Raw genomic sequence first — 20,183 nt, 5'->3', positions numbered from 1 at the left:
ATATATATATATATATATATATATGTATGCACACAAAGAGGTACAGTTTTAGTTTTTATATTCATGCATGTGAGATCATTAAAATCGTGATTTTTCTCTGCAGTGCGACGGAGTGCTTTTGTCCCCGCCGGGCCGCCGTAGAGATGGGAGACAACGTCTCCAAAAGGCTGAAGCTGCTGTCATCCGGTGATTCAGAGATGGAGGAGCGGTCCTTTCAGAACCCGTACCCGGACTGGAGTCAGGGTTCGGGCTCCGGAGCAGACGGAGACTTCAGCGAGGTTCTAGATGCAGAAGGAGCGGTGAGAGCTGCTGCTTTAGCTGCGTGTTGACTTTGTTTTTAGCTGCTAACACTAGCTACAGCTAGCAGTGTCTTTCTGTCCAAGTCTCTCTATGTCCATGACTTGTCTCCTGTCTTGGTAGAAGACCATGTATGAAGGTTTACTTTTATTAATATTATTAATATTATTATTGTAAATCAGTAGTTTGAACCTCAGCTCCAGATTTTAGTTGGCACATAAGCACCAGATATTAGACGAAGCCCGCAGACTAAAATCATTCGAGTGGATTTATCAACTGTTCGGCAGATAAAAGCCCATCAGATATTATATAAACATTGTACATTAATACTTGTCATTTATAATTCAACAGCTGAACATTATGACTTTGTAAATGACGCAGTAAAATAAATATTTTTAGGCAGAGGAGAAATTTGTAGGCATTAAATAAATATTCTGAATTTATACATTTTCTGGTTAATACCCGCATGAGTTGGACCTGAGGTTTGTAACATGATGGTCTATCAAACACTAAACTTAGTTTGTTAATAAATAAAAACATCCCAGGAGGACAGGAACCTGAACCCAAACAATCATCTTCTAATCATTTATCAGAAAGTCACAGTCAGAGACTAATGTCTGGTTTGTTGTCTGCAGTAGATTTCTCACGTCTAATCACAGAGAAGTCAAACCATCTTTAGATTATATTTATTTATTCCAGTCAAATCATTGTTCTGTTCCAGGTCGGCAGAGCTTTGATCATCTTTTCTACTTTGTCAAAGATTACCATATTTACTTTAAAGTCAACCTTTTTAAAATGACAGCTTCCATCCTCAGTAAAGATGATGTTCTTGTTGATTTTAAAATAAAATGTACTTGATTCACAGGCGTGCACTAGAAGCAGTTTTAGTGTGGAGTGTTCAGGAACATCCTATTTATTTTAATTCTGTAAAGATTTGAAACAAAGCATTTTAATTTAATGTTCATTCAGAAGTTTCTGTCAGAAAGCTGCGGTAATGACGCGTGGTCATGTGGGTCAGAACCAGGAGTCCACTGATGGATGTGTGAGAATCAGACAGATGTTCTGATGTAAGCTCAATCATTCAGAAGAATCCGTCCAGATGACCTGACAACTTTTTTCAAGCAGAAAGATGCTTTTAAATGGTTTTATTCTGCTCCACTAAAGAGTTGTGTGAATTATTCTGTTATTGGATAAAGAACAGAAAAACTAGATCTTCATCCTGTTGTCTGTTTTGTTGCTGAATATAAACTAGGGTTAGGGTAAATGAAAGTTTATGTTTGGTGCTGATGGACACTGGATTTGAAAAGTGTTGGTCTTCCTCCTCAGGTTTGCCCATCTTTCCAGAGGAAGGTCCAGAGTAAGATCAACGATCTCCTCCAGCAGATGGAGGAGGGCCTGAAGACCGCGGACCCCCATGACTTCTCCACCTATACCGGCTGGACGGGTCAGTTTCCAAGAACTGTACAAGTGTCCATCAGCTACGCCCCAGCAGTTCATATCGGGGCTTAAAGTGCTCCGACCGGGGGCAGGATTTCCAGCTTGAGAGCGAGACAGCCCGCCTTAACTTAAGTCTAGTTAATAGACAGAGTTTACATCCAATCACATTGAAGCTCGCGTTGTCTTGACCAATTACCAACAGGAAGGTGGGTCTTAGAAAAGCAAGCAGGTGTACGCATGCAGCTTCACGGTCAAATCAAATCCACTGTATATGGAGTTCCTCACACCGGGTCAAAACAGTTTTACTGGCGAGCGCAATTACAAACAGATGGCCTTCTCAATAACAGGCGGTAATTTTGCTGCCTACTCTGACCCTTTGGCGCAAATCGATATGCCGGCCCTTGATACTCACTTGACTGATTTCGCTGGCAGCTGCCAGTAAATTCCCTGGCAGGTGCCAGTAAACTAGCGGCAGGTGCCACAGCTGCCAGTAAATTTGCAGCAGGTAAAATAAAAAAAAAATATATATATATATATTAAATGTAGAGAAGCTGTGTCATCTGTCAATAAAAGAAAAACCATGTCATCTGTCAGCAAATCTCTGTCAGCTGCCTGTAAATCCATGACAGATACCAGTAAATAAAAATAATAAATAAATAAAACTAATAATAATTTAAAAAAAATTGTGGCAGGTAAAAAATAAATAAATAAATAAAATAAAAATATTAAATCTAGAGAAGCTGTGTCATCTGTCACTAAAAGAGAAACAATGCCATCTGTCACTAAATTCTCTGGCAGCTGCCAATAAACTAGCGGCAGGTGCCACAGCAGCATGACAGCTGCCAGTAAAGGTGTCAGTAAAAGTGTAGCAGCTGTCAGTAAAGGTGTAGTAAATCATAAACTAGTGGCAGGTGTCACAGCAGCAGCCACAGCATTGTGGTAGCTGCCAGTGAAGCTGGATGCAGCTTGACACCTGACACCAGAAGTGCCACTAAGACTGCTGCGATTTGAGCCTGCTGTCTCTCCTCCCGGACGACCGAGTTTCTCACCGTATCTCTAAGGGAGAACCCAGACACCCTGCGGAGAAAACTCATTTCAGCCGCCTGTATCAGAGATCTCGTTCTTTTGATCACAACCCAAAGCTCATGACCATAGATGAGGGTGGTAACATCGATCGACCAATTGAGAGCTTCACCATTTGACTCAGCTCTCTCTTCACCATGACAGACTGGTACAGTGCCCCTTCGCAGCAGATGCCACACCTATCCACCTATCGATCTCTCGCTACATTTTTCCGTCATTCGTGAACAAGATCCCAAGATACTTGAACTCCTCCACTTGGGGCAGGACCTCCTCCCCAACCTGGAGAGGGCACTCTACCCTTTACCGGCTCAAGACCATGGCCTCGGATTCGAAGGAACTGATCCTCATCTCGGCCGCATCACACTCTGCTGCAAACTGCTCCAGTGAAAGTTGTAGATTATGATCTGATGAAGCCAATAGGACCACATCATCTGCAAAAAGCAGAGACGCGACCCTAAGGTCACCAAAACGGATCCCTTCAACACCTTGGCTGTGCCTAGAAATTCTGTCCATAAAAGTTTTGAACAGAATCAGTGGCGAAGGGCAACCTTGGCGGAGTTCAACTCTCACCGGGAACGAGCTTGACTTACTGCTGGCAACGCAGACCAAGCTCTGACACCGGTCATACAGGGACCTAACAGCCTGTATCAAAGGGCCTGGTACCCCATACTCCCGGAGTACCCCCCACAGGGTTCCTCGAGGGATGCGGTCAAAGGCCTTCTTCAAGTCCGCAAAGCATATGTAGACTGGTTGGACAAATTCCCATGCACCCTCCAGTACTCTCCTGAGGGTAACTCCTGAATAGACCTTACCAGGGAGGCTTAAGAACATGATCCCCCTGTAGTTGGAACGCACTCTATGGTCCCCTTTTGAATAGGGGGACCACCACCCCAGTCTGCCAATCCAGGGGAACTGCCCCCGATGTCCACGCAATACTGCAAAGTTGTGTAAGCCAACACAACCACATAACATCCAGAGCCTTAAGGAACTCTGGGCGAATCTCATCCACCCCTGGGGCCCTGCCACCGAGGACCTTTTTAACCACCTCAGTGACCTCAGCACCAGAGATTGGAGAGCCTGACCCAAAGTCCCCAGGCTTCGCTTCCTCAGTGGAAGACGTGCCGGTGTGATTGAGGAGGCCTTCGAAGTACTCCGCCCACTGACCACAACATCCCGAGTTGAGGTCAGCAACACACCACCTCCAATATAAACAGTGTTGGTAGTGTACACCCCCCCCCCCCCCCCCCGAGATGCTGGATGGTGGACCAGAATCGTCTTGAAGCTGTACGGAAGTCATTCTCCATGGCCTCTCTGAACTCCCACACCCAAGTTTTTGCCTAAACGACCACCCAAGCCGCATGTCACTTGGACTGCCGATACCCATCAGCTGCTTCTGGGGCCCCACAGGCCAAAAAGGCCGGATAGGACGCCTTCTTCAGCCTGACGGCATCCCTCACCGACGGTGTCCACCACTGGGTTCGAGGATTGCCGTAGCGACAGGCACCGACAACCTTGCAGCCACAGCTCTGGTAAGCTGCCTCGACAATAGAGGCGCGGAACATGGCCCACTCGGACTCAATGTCCCCCACGTCCCCCGGAACGTGTTCGAAGTTCTCCCGGAGTTGGGAGCTAAAGCTTCGTCTCATGGGAGACTCTGCCAGAGGTTCCCAGCAGACCCTCACAATACGTTTGGGTCTGCCAGGTCTGACCGGCATCCTCCCCCACCATCGGAGCCAACTCACCACCAGGTAGTGGTCAGTGGACAGCTCCGCCCCTCTCTTAACCCGAGTGTCCAAGACATGCGGCCGCAGATCAGACGAGACAACAACAAAGTCAATCGTCGAACTGCGGCCTAGGGTGTCCTGGTCATTGCCCATGTGAGCGTTGAAGTCCCCCAGCAGAACGAGGGTGTCCCCAGGAAGGGCACTCTCCACTACCCCTTCCAAGGACTCCAAAAAGGGTGGGTAATCTGAACTGGGGTTTGGCGCATAAGCACAAACAACAGTCAGAACCCATCCCCCCCTACACGTAGGCGGAGGTAGGCTACACTCTCATTCACTGGGGTGAACCCCAACATACAGGCACCAAGATTGGGGGCAACAAGTATGCCCACTCCTGCTCGGCTCCTCTCATCAGAGGCAACTCCAGAGTGGAAGAGTGTACAGCCCCTCTCAAAGAAACTGGTTCCAGAGCCATGTGTTGAGGTGAGTCCAACTATTTCTAGCTGGAACCTCTCAACTTCACACACCAGCTCAGGCTCCTTCCCCGGACGTGGGTCACCGGGACCCCACTCTGGAGCCAGGACTGGAGGTGGGACACGCGGGCAAGTGCCTGGTGGCCGGGCTTTTACTCATGGAGCCCGGTCAGGCACAGCCCGAAGAGGAGACGTAGATCTGGGCTCACCACCTGTGGAAGGCGCCAAAGGGGTCGGGTGCAATGTGGGATAGGTGGTGGCCGAGAGCGGGAACCTTGGCGGTCTGATCCTCGGCTACAGAAGCTGGCTATTGGGACGTGGAATGGCACCTCTCTGGTGGGCGAGGGAACATTGTTTCCATTTGTCTGACTCATTATAAGGGGTCTTTGATTTATCAACCCCGATTTCCTTCATTTTGGGAAATCGGAAATCAGACGATACTTGCATGAGAAACCGATTTTACAGATTTTTTTTTTTTGTTTTAACAGCAATTGTCTGAACTTCGTTTATATTTCAGAGCACTACCTCATGGCCAGTTAAAACAAGTTTGTATTGTTTCTAGGATATTGTTCAAGGATATGTTTTCACTAAAATAACATTGGAAAATTGAAGGTGCATTTTGACCGTATAACACCTGACAGTGTCGCTTATAAAACAAAATCGGAATCGGCAGGTCAGACTTTTTAGAAATCAGTGATCGGCCAGAAAACTGCAGTCGGTGCTCCCCTACTTGTTTATTAAAAGCAGTTGTTTGCACTTTTCAGAGAGCATTGTTAATAAATGTTGGCAAGAGCAACAATATGCCATGATTTTATTCCTGTCATTGACCACAAATAAAGTTTCAGGCTCAGGATTTTATTAACTTTAAGCCCTGTAATGAACTTATTATTTAACTTGGTATTAACAACAAACACCCCCACCTTGCATTTACACATAAAATTAAATGGAAGAAAAAGGTTGAATTAAAAAAGTAATGTAAAAAATACAACTTCTACAAATACAAACTTCAGTACACCTAATATAAAGGTGGTGTATATTCACACGTGTCTGAACACGTCACTGTGGTGCTCAGTTCAGAGTGATTTGACATCCTCTACAGTTAACGTAGGACAGAAAGAGATTCCAGGTTATTTCAAATAATCCAACATTACAGCCAACATCAACCGGATTATTTCCAGTTTAACATAAAGGACCTCTCATATCAGCTTGCATCTGCAGATTCATGTGGTAATTTAGCAGATAAACCCAACAGTTTTCAGTCAGGTCATCTGGACAGTTTCTTTTTTTGCTGAAACATTTCACCTTCTATCCAGAAGGCTTCATCAGTCAAGGAAACACACAATACAAAACTGATTCTTCCCCCAAACAGCTTATTCCAAAGTGGAACAAACCAGTTATGTTGATGCTAAGATGGTGTCCTTGGCACGCCCCCTCCTCTTGTGCCGGCCCTCTTCCTCGTCAACAGTCATGTCAGACTGGTCCAAACCAAAAAAAGTCCATGCTCAATAATCCAGGTATACAATCCAACAATTCCAACAATCAGTTTTGTGTTGTGTGTTTCCTTGACTGATGAAGCCTTCTGGATAGAAGGTGAAACATTTCAGCAAAAAAAAAGAAACTGTCCAGATGACCTGACTGAAAATTGCTGGATTGTATACCTGGATTATTGAGCATGGACATTTTTTTAGCAGATAAACCTTCAAGCCGGCAGAGCTGCAAATGCAGTTAGGTCTTTTTAGCTGGAGAGAAGTGATGTGGACCACACCCCAAACAACACAGTTAAACCATTAGGAGCAATAACTTTTCCAATAACTTTTAACTTCAGAAAGACCTTAGACTTGAACCTCTTCAAAAAGATTAAATTATGAGAGAGAAGCCCAAATTAGCAATTTAATAGGCAATTAATTAATAAAAGGCAAAAGTTAACATAAAAGTACCTCAAATATAGCTCTAAAAGCAGAAAAAAAATAATTTAGCAGAAACTGAATAGAGTATTAAAAAACCTGAAATTGGCATACAGAAGCTGAACCCGAACAAAAGCTGAAATGAGCAGTAAAAGGTTTTACATAGCACGAAGGGTTTAAAGCACGGGTGTCCAAAGTACGGCCCATGGGCCATTTGCAGCCCTTGGAGTGAGTTTGTGGGGTCCACAGCTGCAGTTTAAGAATGGTATCATTTTATCCAGCAGGATTGAGGTCCATGCAGACTTTCTGTAAATAAATAATGTGTTTAGGTTAAACAGCAAAATAGATGGGAAAACAATCTTCTCAAAATGAGCAATACTAAACAAAATACAAACCTTTGGATATAATCTTTTTATTTTCACTTCATGGTACAAAGCACCAAAAACTTTTACTGATTTCTACCAGAAAGGAGATTTTTGGATCGTAATTCATAAAACTTGTCTAAAAATTGCAGTTGATAAAATAATCAAGAGAGAAACTGGACATTTAAATGAATATAACGTGGTATCATCTGCATACAAGTTGATCAACTTTATCTAACCTTCAATGAATCTGTTGTAGCAACTGACAGCTGGATGATTTTTCAGAACTTTGATCAGCCTTTTGGGTCGTCCATGGTCCAAAAGGCTGATCGACCTCCTTTTTAAAAGGACACTTACTTGAATTACGCTTTTGTTGCTGAGAACAGACTAAAATGAACTTTCAAAACACAAGAAAACAGTAAACATAGACCAAACAAATCAACTAAATCTTTTTTAATAAAAATATAAACTTGGTGTTTATGAGATTTTTAATGTTTTGAATCTACAACAATTTAAAACATTCTCCACTAAAATTAGTCAACTTGTGTTCTTTCAAAAAATCGTTCATGTTGTTGAGTTAAATTCACATTCTTGCCCCCCCCCCCCCCCCCCAGTCCTTTCATCTGGATAGTTTTGGCCCACACATGGAAATGTTCAGACACCCCTGGTTTAAAGGATGTGGACAGAGCTTGATTCAAACATGTCCGACAAAGCTGAAATAATTCCACAGGTAAAAATTGAACAGATGGCAGCAGTCCCAGCAGAAACGTGCTGAACGAGCCGAATGTTTGGATTTATGGATTGTTGAAACGGAACAAAAATTAAGGAAGGCGTTAAAAAACTTACGGAAGAAAAACCGCATGTAATGAGTGAGAATGATTTAGAAACATTTAGACAATTCTGAAATTCATGGCAGAAATAAGAATCAGATGACTCCTGACAGGGGACCCCCCCCCCCCCCCCCCCCAGGCCTTCAGGTGTGTTCTAAATTTCCTCTCACTGCAGGTATTGCCTTGCTGTACCTTCAGCTGCATCGGGTCTCTCATGAAGCCTCCCACCTGCAGAGGGCGCTGGACTACGTGAAGCGGGCCATGAGGATTCTGAATGGGCGCAGGGTGACCTTCCTGTGTGGGGATGCAGGACCCCTGGCTGTGGGGGCCGTGGTCCATCACAAACTGAACAACTCTGCTGACAGCAAGGACTGTGTGTCCAGGTGAGTGAGCTGAAGAGTGCTAGGAGCTCCGGCTGATTGTTGGAACATCTTCTGTTCTTCTTCTGAGGAGGAGGTTTAAAAACTGGTTTTATCTCTGGACCACGGTTTCACTCAATCTTTACTGGTTTGGATCCAGAGCGGCTGATTACCAGATTCATCTACCTGTGTGCATATTTGCAATAAAACCCCTGAGAAATGGAGCTCCCAACACCCCAGTGTACCGCGTGTTCCCACCTGCTGCAGCAGGTCCAGCATCAAGTCTGTTCAGGTCCTTCTCCATGATCCTGGTCCATCTAACCTGGACTGTTCATCCATTCAGGACCAAATGTCTCCAGTTCCTTCAGGATGGACGTTGCATCTTGTGTCCAAAAATCTATAAATCAGACCAGAGGTTCTCAGTTGGACTGAGGTCTGGACTTTGACAGGACCTTTACTTGGTTCTCCTTGAACCAGTGGAGAGTTCTTCAGCAGTGTCTTCAGGGTCATTGTCCTGCTGGAAGGTGGACCTCTGTCCCAGTCTCAGATCTCTGGAAGACACATTTCCCTCAGGAATTCCTTGTTTTTTTCTCCATCCTTTTAACGTCGACCAGTTTTCAGTTCCTGCTGATGAAAATCCCACAGCATGATGCAGCCACCACCATGCCTCACTGTAGGCCTGGTCTTCTCAGCATGTTGGTAGCTCAGCCTCAGACATGGTGGTCTTGATTATAAAACGGTTCAGTTTTAGTCTCTTCGTCCTCGTGTTAGATTCTCTAATGTCCCTGTTGTCCAACACGCTCTGTCTTTTTGTGGACAACGTTGTCTTTGACCACTCCTCCACGAAGCCCAGCTCTCTGCAGCTCATGTGTTCATTTATGTCTTTGATGTGTTTAAAAACAGCAAAATGCTTGGTTGGTTCAAATGAACACAGGACAAAGCTGTCGGTCAAAAAATGATCAAAAATCCTCCATCGAATCAGAACTAATCTGATCAAACTGTTGTAAACCAGGATGAGACAAGAAAACAGAACATGAAATAATTAAAAGACCATTTTCAGACGGGACGTAAGACTCTTCAGTCCAGACCTCCAATGGACTGTCCCTCAAAGTTTCAGTCGTCTTCTTGGTTGAGTTTTAACTCCTCTTCCTCAGCAGACAGATCCTCCATCCCTTCAGAAGAGCTTGAAGTGTCCTCCTTTCATCATCATCTCCTTCTACTGTTAGTTTGACATCTTTTACAAGTATTTAGTTTCCTTCAGGTTGAAATCTTCATGCAGTCCTGTGTTTAACCACGGATCGTCCTGGGAGGTGGTAACCTCCGCTGTGTTTGACCGTCAGGCTCCTCCAGCTGCAGCGCTCCGTGCTCAGTCCAGACTCTGAGATGCCTGACGAGCTGCTGTACGGACGAGCCGGATACCTTTACTCTTTACTCTACATTAATAAGGAGATGGGAGAGAATACTGTGGACGAAGACACAGTTACGAAGGTGAGGCTCCTCTGCTGTCACATGTTCTACATTACTGTCCAACATAATGTTTTTTATTCATTGTGATTAAACCAGCTCATCCTTTGAGATGTTCATTTCTCTCAGATGTTCATGTGCAAAAATGAGAACCGGTGAGTTTGAGGAACCAGACTCGATTCTTCAGAATAAATACACTCTGATGCCAGCCTTAGGTTTTGTTGTCCCCAGTTGAGGAGTACCATCGTACAAATGTGCAGCAGGTGCAAAATAATTTAAAATAATTCATTTTAAATAAAAGTTCCATGCCGATGGTGCAGATCGACCTCAGTCCAACTGATTGATGACTCATCCACCAATCAGCCAATCGAGTGTCATGTCCAATCTTATTTTGAAAAACCGTGATAGAGCGAGTCTGCGATAAATGAACCGTGAAGTAGCGAGGGACTACTGTACTCCAGGAAGACACTCATCTCCAACACTACAAACATTCACTATTCAAATCCCTCGGAGCCGAGTGAAAATCAGTGTACAGCTTGTTTTTCAACCCTGACTTAATAAAAAAATATTTTTATAACAGAATCTTCGATTAGCGTCCTACAACACCAGCCATGTTGGATTCCTGCGGTGCTTCAAAGGACAAACGTGCACGTACACGTAGTGTTTGGTTTTGACCCACCACACGAACGGCTTTAACGCAGTGGTTCTCAAGCGCCATGAGGGGTCAACCAGAGGACATCCCATTTCCTATAGTCACACAAACGTGTTTCCATGACGATTCGATTGCGCAGCGTGGAGACGGGGTCCACTTCCTGCTGCTCACACGGCGTGTGACCCAGTCAGACTGACGAGAACCTTCTGACAGGTTCTGACAGCACTAACCAGACAGCAGGTTCTGTTTGGGCCAGCTCTGAGTGAGGGTGGCGTTACAGTTGGACACGGGTTTCAGTGTTTTGTTTCTTTTCATGGTTTGGTGCGGAGCTGTCCGGACTTGAATTTAAAAACGTTCAGGGACGTGTTTCAGACCTTTCAGTCTTTCGCAGATGAGCTCCACAAGAAAATCCTAGAAAGTTCATTTAAAGGACAGCTTTAATTCTTAAAGACATTATAGGACATAAAGGTCGTATAAGGTCACGGAGCTCACCTGGTCCATTTGTCTCTGAACCTCAGGTGGTGACGGCCATAGTGGAGTCTGGGAAGAACATGTCAGCAGAGCAGAAGAAGACGGAGCGCTGCCCTCTCCTCTATGAGTGGCACAAGAAGCAGTACATCGGAGCGGCCCACGGCCTGGCCGGCATCTACTACATGTTGATGCAGGTAAGATGCAACAGAAACTCACTTCTCTGTCTTTAACCTGCTCAGAGGAGCAAGACACGAAGACGCACCATCACTACGTGGAGTGTCACACACTCCATCACATCAGCTTCAAGGTCAAGGTCGCAAATCAAGGTCAAACATTACAGTAGTCGCTCGATTCCTGCGGGGGTTACGTTCCAGACATCTCTGCGATAGGTGAAAAACCATGAAGTAGGAACACTGTATTTTAATATTTATACATATTTTAAGGTTTTATAAACCCTTCCCACAATCTTGCAATGTTCTTGACTCAAACCTACATAATTTTAACAACATATGTATATGTACTGTACAGTACTGCAAAATTTTACTCACCAGCTCTGCAGACCAGCAGCTCAGTTCCAGTTCTGCAGCATGAAGCCCACCGCTCCGTCCAGGTGGATGTGCACGTGGATAATTGAGCTTCAGGATTATTTGAGACTTTCCTGCCAGTTCTGTGATCTTAATAAATAGTTACTTCTGGATTTGTGTTGCAAAACTTTCCCTCCGTTTTGCAGAAAGCAGTGGCTGGAATCACTGTTGGCTTCTGGGTAGTGTAGTTCTTTTGACTGGCCTTACAATGTAGGCTTATTGAAGGAAAACTACAAAATGGCGCCACCTGTTGAAAGTATTTTTTTTGTTGTTAACTTTTTATCTCATACTGTCCCAATCACGTGATTAATATTAAAGTTGACAATTGTGTGTCGTGTACAATCTTACATTGAAAAACCACAAAAGAGCGAGTCCACGAAAGTCAAATCTTGAAGTATTGAGGAACTATTGTACACAAGGTCTTTGTCCGGGCCATAACATATTGATTACTGTATAATAGTTGGTTGGCATATAATCTGCTCCAGTGTTTCCCCTATTGTTATACAAGGAGGGCGCCCCGCCTGCTGAACTGTCCTTCACCTCCTACAACCCCCCTCCCCCCATCGACAACTGCCAGCACTGATGTAGTGCTAAACTAGCCGTGCACATTACCAAGTAGGTATCTCTGCAGACAAATTCAGAAGGCGTATCTGGGGGCCCACATCTGATTGGACTATAGGAAAATGGGTGTGTATGGAGGGGCACATCTGATTGGTCAAAAAAGAAAAAGGTTGAATGAAAAAAAAAAGCCATTTGTGTTAACCACAGTCATATTATGTCTATGGTGTTAACCGGTTCAACATTAGTGGCGTCTGCATAACTTCTTTTTCCGCTTCTCTTAACACAGAACTTCCGGTTACATTTCAAAATAAGAGCAACATAAATGGGTCGTGGGGAGGTCTAAATGTTTTTTTTTTTTGTAATACCTAGCCATTATATTAAAAAACAAAATCCATTTTGGTTTTTGAAAAATGTGAAAGTAGTTACAATCGATTCATAAAGAAAGAAAAATAAAGTAACCAAAATAATAATGATACTTAAACTGGCTTTGGGACAAAGGATGTTTCCTTTAACTTCACATTTTCTTAACAACGAAGTCCACGCTTAATAATCCAGGTATACAATCCAACATTTTTCAGTCAGGTCATCTGGACAGTTTCTTTTTTTTTTTTTGCTGAAATGTTTCGCCTTCGATCCAGAAGGCTTCATCAGTCAAGGAAACACACAACACAAAACTGTTTCTTCCCCCAAACAGCTTACTCCAAAGTGGAACAAACCAGTTATGTTGGTGCCAAGATGGTGGTCTGGCAGGCCACATCATTGTTGGTGCTAAGTTCCATCTTGGCACCAGCATAACTGGTTTGTTCCACTTTGGAGTAAGCTGTTGGAGGAAGAATCAGCTTTGTGTTGCGTGTTTCCTTGACTGATGAAGCCTTCTGGATCGAAGGCGAAACGTTTCAGCACAAAAAAAGAAACTGTCCAGATGACCTGACTGAAAAATTGTTCACATTTTCTTGTTCTACTTTTAAATCAGTCACTGCAGATGAGTGATCGTCAGTTTCTGTCAGATTTCTGCAACTGGAGCAGGTATTTCTGTTTACTGGTTAACTTCCAGCTGTCTCACATTTTAAGGGTCGATCCTACTCCATGTTTCAGCTCCTTTCATACATCAGATCTCATAGAAGAACTTCTAAAGAGCAAATGTTGTTTTTAGTGTTTGTTTTGGACCGTTATCTCGTTACAGGACTCATGTTCTTTAATTGAGACCAGACTTTTGGACAAATAGGAGCAGGTTTCGCTTCAGACGCTTCAAATTTCATTGTACCCAAACCGTATTCAAGCCAGCCTGTCAGGTGCAGCTACAACCAAGAACAAAAGACAATCTTCTTGTGTTTGACAGCAGGTATAACGTTGTTTCTTAGAAACCTTCAGTTTAAAAAAAGAACTGAAGTAACTTACCTAAAGAGTCAGTAAATACAGCTGCCAATCAGTGTTTGCCCTCTAGAAACACCTATTCTCCAGAAACACCCACTTTTGGTCTGCAGAGAACCCCTTCTCCACATTACAGACACGCTAGCTACAAAGCTACAGACATAGCTTTCCGCTTCCCTCACACATTCCCCCCACCCGGTCAACAAAAATCCTTGAAGAGACGAGCGCACTGCCAAGGCAAGTGCCCTAGAGGAAACACTGTGCTGTATGTGGTACTCTTGTTTGCAACCGTTTTTCTACTTTTAATTGACTTCTAATTGTAGCGAAAGCATTCATTCAGGTAACTTTAGCAACAGTTTTACTATTTTGAGCTTTTAACTACAATTCTGCTGCTTTTGTAGTTTTTATGTGCAGTTTTGCTAATTTTAGCGAGTCTTGTCAAGCTAACCTTAGGTCATTTAGTTTTAATTTTTTTTTCCCACTAGCTTGGATTTTGAGTTTTCAGCCAAGAGCAGAGATGAGCTGTAGAAGTAAAATCCAGGTGTTGTATGTCTCTTCAGCCTGAAGCGAGGGTCCATCTAGACGTGCTGTCAGAGGCAGTCCGACCCTCCATCGACTACGTGCGCAGTAAGAGGTTTCGATCGGGAAACTTCCCATCATCGCTGAGCAATGAAAGTGATCGACTGGTTCATTGGTGCCACGGAGCAGCCGGAGTCATCCACATGCTCCTCGTGGCCCATAAGGTAAGACTGATGTTCACTCTGGATGGCAGCGAGTCAGAACTCACTGTAAAACCAGCACAACACAATGGTTCTGGATGTCTGGGATACCAGTGCTTGTATGGAAAGTCCAGTGGGTCATAAATCACTGAAATGTGTTGAGAGCTGCCGAAAGAAGAAGAAAAAAAAAGCCTAAACTAGCAGAAAAAAACTGAAAGTAGCAGAAAGTTTGTCATTAACTGCATAGAACGTTATTCAGGAAGGTCTTCAAGTACGTCCCCTCCACTCCCAAAGTCCTGAACCTTCTACAGGAAAAGACGATCCTTTTGGTTTTACCTTTGCAACTCCATTACCATAGGAACCCCTGTCCCCTTGCCAATGGTTCCTCTGGTTCTGTGTGTGTTCTGGCAGGTTTTCAAAGAGGAGAAGTACTTGAAGGAGGCTGCAGAATGTGCTGAGATCATCTGGCAGAGAGGCCTGCTCAGGAAAGGCTACGGTATCTGTCACGGAACAGCTGGCAACGGCTACGCCTTTTTATCTCTTTACAAACTCACCCAGGAGAAGAAATACCTGTATCGTGCATGCAAGGTAAGACAAACTTTTATAGTGACCAGCAGATATACACCTGAGGTCCTGAATGAAAGAGTCCTGAAGAAAGTCTTTTGATTGATAGTTTATTGATTCTGTGATTTTGTTACGACTGCAGTTTGCTGAGTGGTGTTTGGACTATGGGACTCACGGCTGTCGCATCCCTGACAGACCGTACTCTCTGTTTGAAGGTAACAAATTGACAATTGTTCCTCTCTAACCATGTCCACCCAATGAGATGTAGAAGACCAGCAGTCAGACTGGTGATTGAGGCGATCAGCATGTATGTAATTGTACTCGTTTAACAAAATCGTGGGAATTACAGAAATTCACAGTAAGTCATAAAGAAACAAACCAAAACAACATTGATTTAAACTTCTTTCTTTTTATGGCTTAAGAAGTGTTGAATAAAAAATGTCCATCCATCTTCGGCTGCTCATCGATGATCAGGTTGTGGAGGTAACAAAAAGTCTAGGTGAGAACCTAGACCTCCCTCTCCCCATAGAAACTTTCCAACTCGTCCTGGGGGATCCAGGCCAGATCTATAATTCATCCAGGAAGTTAGTAGGAGAGATCATATTTCTCCAGTTTTAGTTTCTCTCCATTGGCTCCCTGTCAAATCCAGAATAGAATTCAAAATCTTACTTCTAACCTACAAAGCTCTCAACAACCTAGCTCCATCTTATATTACAGATCTTATTGTTCCCTATTTTCCTAACAGAGCACTTCGCTCTCAGACTGCAGGTTTACTTGTGGTTCCTAGAATTTACAAAAATAGAATGGGAGGCAGATCTTTCAGTTCTCAGGCTCCTCTCTTGTGGAACCAACTTCCAGTTTCTGTCTGTGAGGCTGACACATTATCCAGTTTTAAAACTAGGCTTAAGACTTTCCTTTTTGCTAAATCCTCCAGTTAAGACTCTGGCAGCAGCATTTTGGATCAACTGAAGACGTTTTAAATAAGTATTTGGACACCCAGATGATAAACCATTGCAATAGTCCAGTCAAGATGTGACAAATGCATGGACCAGTTTTTCTACATATTTTTTAGATCAGATGTTTCTAATGTTAGAGATATTACGCAGGTGGAAGAAGGCAGATCTAGTAACGTTTTTAATGTGGGGGATAAAAGACATGTCCTGATCAAAAATAACACCAAAATTTTTAACATTAGAGCTGGAGGACAGATTAATGCCATCTAAGGAGGGAGAAAGACTGAAAAATTAATTCCCAAGGTGCTCAGGTCCAAAAACCAAAACCTCAGTTTTGTCTTTGTTCAACAGGAGAAAATTAAGGGTCATCCAGGTTTTTATGTCTTTAAGACATGCTTGTAGTCTAAGTAGCTGATTGGATTCATTGGGTTTAATGGACAAATATAATTGTGTGTCATCAGCATAACAATGAAAATTTATCCCATGCTGTTTAATAACTTTACCTAATGGAAGCATGTATAAAGTAATGCGTATTGGTCCAAGCACTGAGCCCTGAGGAACTCCATGACTAACTTTGGTGTATGAAGAAGATTTATTATTTACATTTACAAACTGGAATCTATCATCTAGATATGATTTAAACCATTTTAGAGCTGTTCATGTAATCCCAATATCATATTCAAGCCTCTGTAGTAAAATATTTTAAACCTCTTGACCAAAGATGGAGGTGGGAACAGACGAACCAGAAATACGAGAGTTTTGTCTTTGCCAACCTCACACAAGCTCTGGCTTCTTATGATCGAGGTGACATTCCTTGGCCCTTCAGCCAGTTTATGCTACCAGTATTTGCCATGGCTGGGGACCCTCCCTCACCTGACCCCTGGCATGCATGCTCTTCTGCAAGCTCCCCCTCATGCCTAGCTTCAGGGTGGTGCCCCAGATTCCCTTTTCTGGGTGAGGTTTCCTGATGCACTTGATGTTTATCCTTCAAGGTTTTTGAGTCCCTCTCTCTTGGTCTGACACAGGGGTGTCCTCCAGGGCCTCTGTCCTGCATGCTTTAGATGTTTCTGTACTTTGTCACACCTGGTGTGAGTCATTGAGTGATGAACAGGCTGCTGCAGAACTTGGGAGTCTTGCTTAGAAGCAGAGAAACATCTAAAACACGCAGGATAGTGGACCTCTAGGACCAGCATTGTACACTACTGGTGTGACCCCTCCCCTCAAGCCTTTACCATAGGAGACCCTACAAGGGGCTGATGCCCCAGACAACATGGCCTCCAGGATCATGGGGGACGTTAAGGAGAAGACTCAGACAACTAAAACGTATTGGAGAACATGAGCCTGTCATGGCTCAGGAACATTTATCACCAACACCAAGTGGTACAACGTACCACACGGCTGCATGTGCGTCGTTTTATGTGACTAATAAATGAAGGTTTGCTTATCTGACGCAGCACAGTGGAGCAGTGGTTAGCACTGTCGCCTCACAGCAAGAAGGTCAAATGTTCTCCTGGTTAATGTGTCAGAACTGTACTTCCAGCCTGGTGGAAGGTTAATGACATGCAGAGGAAACCCCAGCTGGTGCTGGAGCACCTTTCATTTCTCAGGCCTTCAACAGGCTGGTGCCCCCCCCTCCCCCCCTCTCTGGATACACATTATTTATTTACCCTTTATTTATACAGGAAGTCGCATTGAGTCATGAGGACTCATTTTCAAGAGAGACCTGTTTTAGGGAGCAGATGGTGGGTTTTAAGGGCCTTGCTCAAGGGCCCAGAGTGGGGCAGGTGTGGGTGTTTCACCTTTTCTACACACACTTTGATGTAGTCAGTCCGGGGAGTCGAACCGACGACCCTCCGATCACAGGCCCACCTCCTCTAACCTCTGCGCCACCACCCCCCTGAGCTTGGTGTAGGAGAGTCTAAGACACAACCTTAAGGTGTTCCATCATCTGCAGGTGGTGCGAGCATGGTTTCAGGCGGTTGCACGGTGGCTCAGTGTATTAGTTAGGTTGGAACATCAGTCTGACGGTGAAATATTAACACACGTTTTCTCGTAGGGATGGCGGGGACCATTCACTTCCTGTCAGACGTGACCCAGCCTGAAGCTTCCTGCTTCCCTGCCTTTGAGCTCTGACCTGCCCGTGGTGGGACCGAGGACCGTGAGACGGCTGAAGAAGACAACTCGTGAACTGGACTCTGGACTTGATTCAGACTGGATGTTGCTGAAACCAGCAGAATGTTGAACAGAACCAAGTCTGGACATTTGTCTTTGTGTGTCTGCATGCTCCCTGTCTGAGTTCTCCCTGCAGTAGGTGTAGCCAGGGTGGATCCTGGTTCCTGTTTGGCCGTTCTCCTCCTGTTTCCATGGCAACAGTACAGCTGGTGCCTCCTCCTTCTGCAGGACACACGTTTGATGTCTCCTCTGACTTTCCACTTCCTGTTGGTTCTTACCAACAAGAGGTCAAACCTGCTGGTTGTCGTTTCCTCCGTCAGAGGGGAGTTGAACCTCCAGCTGCTGCTCCACACTGAAAGACTGTGTCACATAAATCCAGGTGTTAGAGATAATTCAGCTATTTTGAAGTTGTTCGGTCTTTACTGGCAGTCTAATAACCACTTGTTCAAGTTAGGGATGGGCATTAAACAATCTGAATCTGTTAATTGTTCAGGGTTCTTTAAATATTAGACAATCCCAACTGTCAAAAACAACTCAGATTGTCAAAATATTTTGTATAAATATTTTAAAATGGAAGTTCCACTGGTTTCCATTTGACGTTGTTCAGCTGATAGTCCTGTCTGCTGCGTGATGTGAAACAAGAAGCTGTGTACCTTCAAAGATGGCCGTCAGTCCTGTCGGGATCAAACTCTCCTGTCAATGAAGGAGCCATCTGCAACATGTAAGATGTTTATTGTTTATAACTGTTCCATGGAACCCCACTTACAAAATGGTTGAAATACTCTTTAAACACCATCGGCAGGTGGAGCAGGAGCGTCCTCATCAGCAGCAGCATGTTCTCAGTGGACACGGCTGCAGACGCCTCACCGTGTAGATCCGGTCCTGACAGGACCAGGATGCTCCTGAAACACCTGGTTGTCCCTCAGAGACCCCCTGCTGAATATTGTTGTTGCATGAGATTTCCATGTGTCCTGAACTCTTGGACGTGTCCCACCTGTCTCCATGTCCTCAGACTGTTACCTGTAAATGTGTGGACATGTTCTTCTGTGGTGTCCTGAACTCTTGGACGTGTCCCACCTGTCTTCATGTCCTCAGACTGTTACCTGTAAATGTGTGGACATGTTTTTCTGTGGTGTCCTGAACTCTTGGACGTGTCCCACCTGTCTTCATGTCCTCAGACTGTTACCTGTAAATGTGTGGACGTGTTGTTCTTCTGTGGTGTCCTGAGCAGGACAATGAGACGGTTGTTCAGCGTTCATGTTGGTTCTGTGGGACATGAAGCCGAGTCCAGCTCCTGCTCTGCTGGATGTTCCAGCTCTGACCAGAACCCGAGTCCAGTTCTACACATGGATGTGGTTCTGACCTGTGAAGGGCCCAGTGGCACCAAACCACCTGAACACAGCTGAGTAGGACACGGACTAAATCAAATAAAAATTAAATCCTGACTCAAAGTTCCTGAAGACGCTTGAAGGTTCCTGTTTGCTAACACTAAGCTAGCTGTGGCAGCCATCTTGAATTTTACAAAGGACGTTAGAAAGTCTTCACCAGTTTGGTGTGGGGTAACTTTCAGCTACCACCACACCAAACTGGTTTGTTACAGCAGCCAAAGCTTGTAGCCTAAACACTGCAGTACCAACACGCAGCAGAGGGTCCAGGTCCCAGTTTGAGCCAGAACCAGCTGGAGCGAGGCCTCGTCTGATGGCTGCATAAACAGGTTTTACTTGTCATCAGTTGGGTCCTGTAACGAGAAGGTTCTGGTCCAGTACTCCCAGCAACACATGGTGCAGTCCACAGAATGTACAGACTTCTCTTTCTGTCTGGAAACAAACCGTTGATTAAAAACATCTTAAAGTTTAGATGACTGGTGTCGGACTTTATTTCTCTAAAGTTTCAAGAACGACCTGCAACAGGTGAGACGGGAGCTGTCCACGACAGGTGAGACGGGAGCTGTCCACGACAGGCGAGACGGGAGCTGTCCACGACAGGCGAGACGGGAGCTGTCCACGACAGGCGAGACGGGAGCTGTCCACGACAGGCGAGGCGAGAGCTGTCCACGACAGGCGAGACGGGAGCTGTCCACGACAGGCAAGATGGGAGCTGTCCACGACAGGCGAGAGCTGTCCACGACAGGCGAGGCGAGAGCTGTCCACGACAGGCGAGGCAAGAGCTGTCCACGACAGGTGAGACGGGAGCTGTACACGACAGG

At 44.7% G+C, this 20,183-nt stretch overlaps 1 protein-coding gene across 1 annotated transcript in view; it reads left to right on the top strand.

The window, feature by feature from the left end:
- lancl2 (LanC lantibiotic synthetase component C-like 2 (bacterial)) overlaps positions 1-19,795 on the top strand; it is a 20,079-nt gene extending 284 nt beyond the window's left edge. The window contains exons 2-10 of the mRNA XM_037694172.1: positions 104-299; positions 1,624-1,741; positions 8,283-8,490; positions 9,807-9,954; positions 11,101-11,247; positions 14,130-14,312; positions 14,700-14,876; positions 14,995-15,067; positions 17,862-19,795. Coding sequence (XP_037550100.1) covers positions 144-299; positions 1,624-1,741; positions 8,283-8,490; positions 9,807-9,954; positions 11,101-11,247; positions 14,130-14,312; positions 14,700-14,876; positions 14,995-15,067; positions 17,862-17,938 — 1,287 coding nt within the window. The 5' untranslated portion in view covers positions 104-143 and the 3' untranslated portion in view covers positions 17,939-19,795. The remainder of the gene's footprint in view (positions 1-103; positions 300-1,623; positions 1,742-8,282; positions 8,491-9,806; positions 9,955-11,100; positions 11,248-14,129; positions 14,313-14,699; positions 14,877-14,994; positions 15,068-17,861) is intronic.
- The last annotated feature ends 388 nt before the right edge of the window (positions 19,796-20,183 follow it).

Source organism: Nematolebias whitei, chromosome 20 (assembly GCF_014905685.2).
Source record: "Nematolebias whitei isolate Nwh7 chromosome 20, NemWhi1, whole genome shotgun sequence".
NCBI lineage: Eukaryota > Metazoa > Chordata > Actinopteri > Cyprinodontiformes > Rivulidae > Nematolebias > Nematolebias whitei.
The sequence above is the reverse complement of the archived record's forward strand: the minus strand, read 5'-3'. Positions and strand labels throughout refer to the sequence as shown.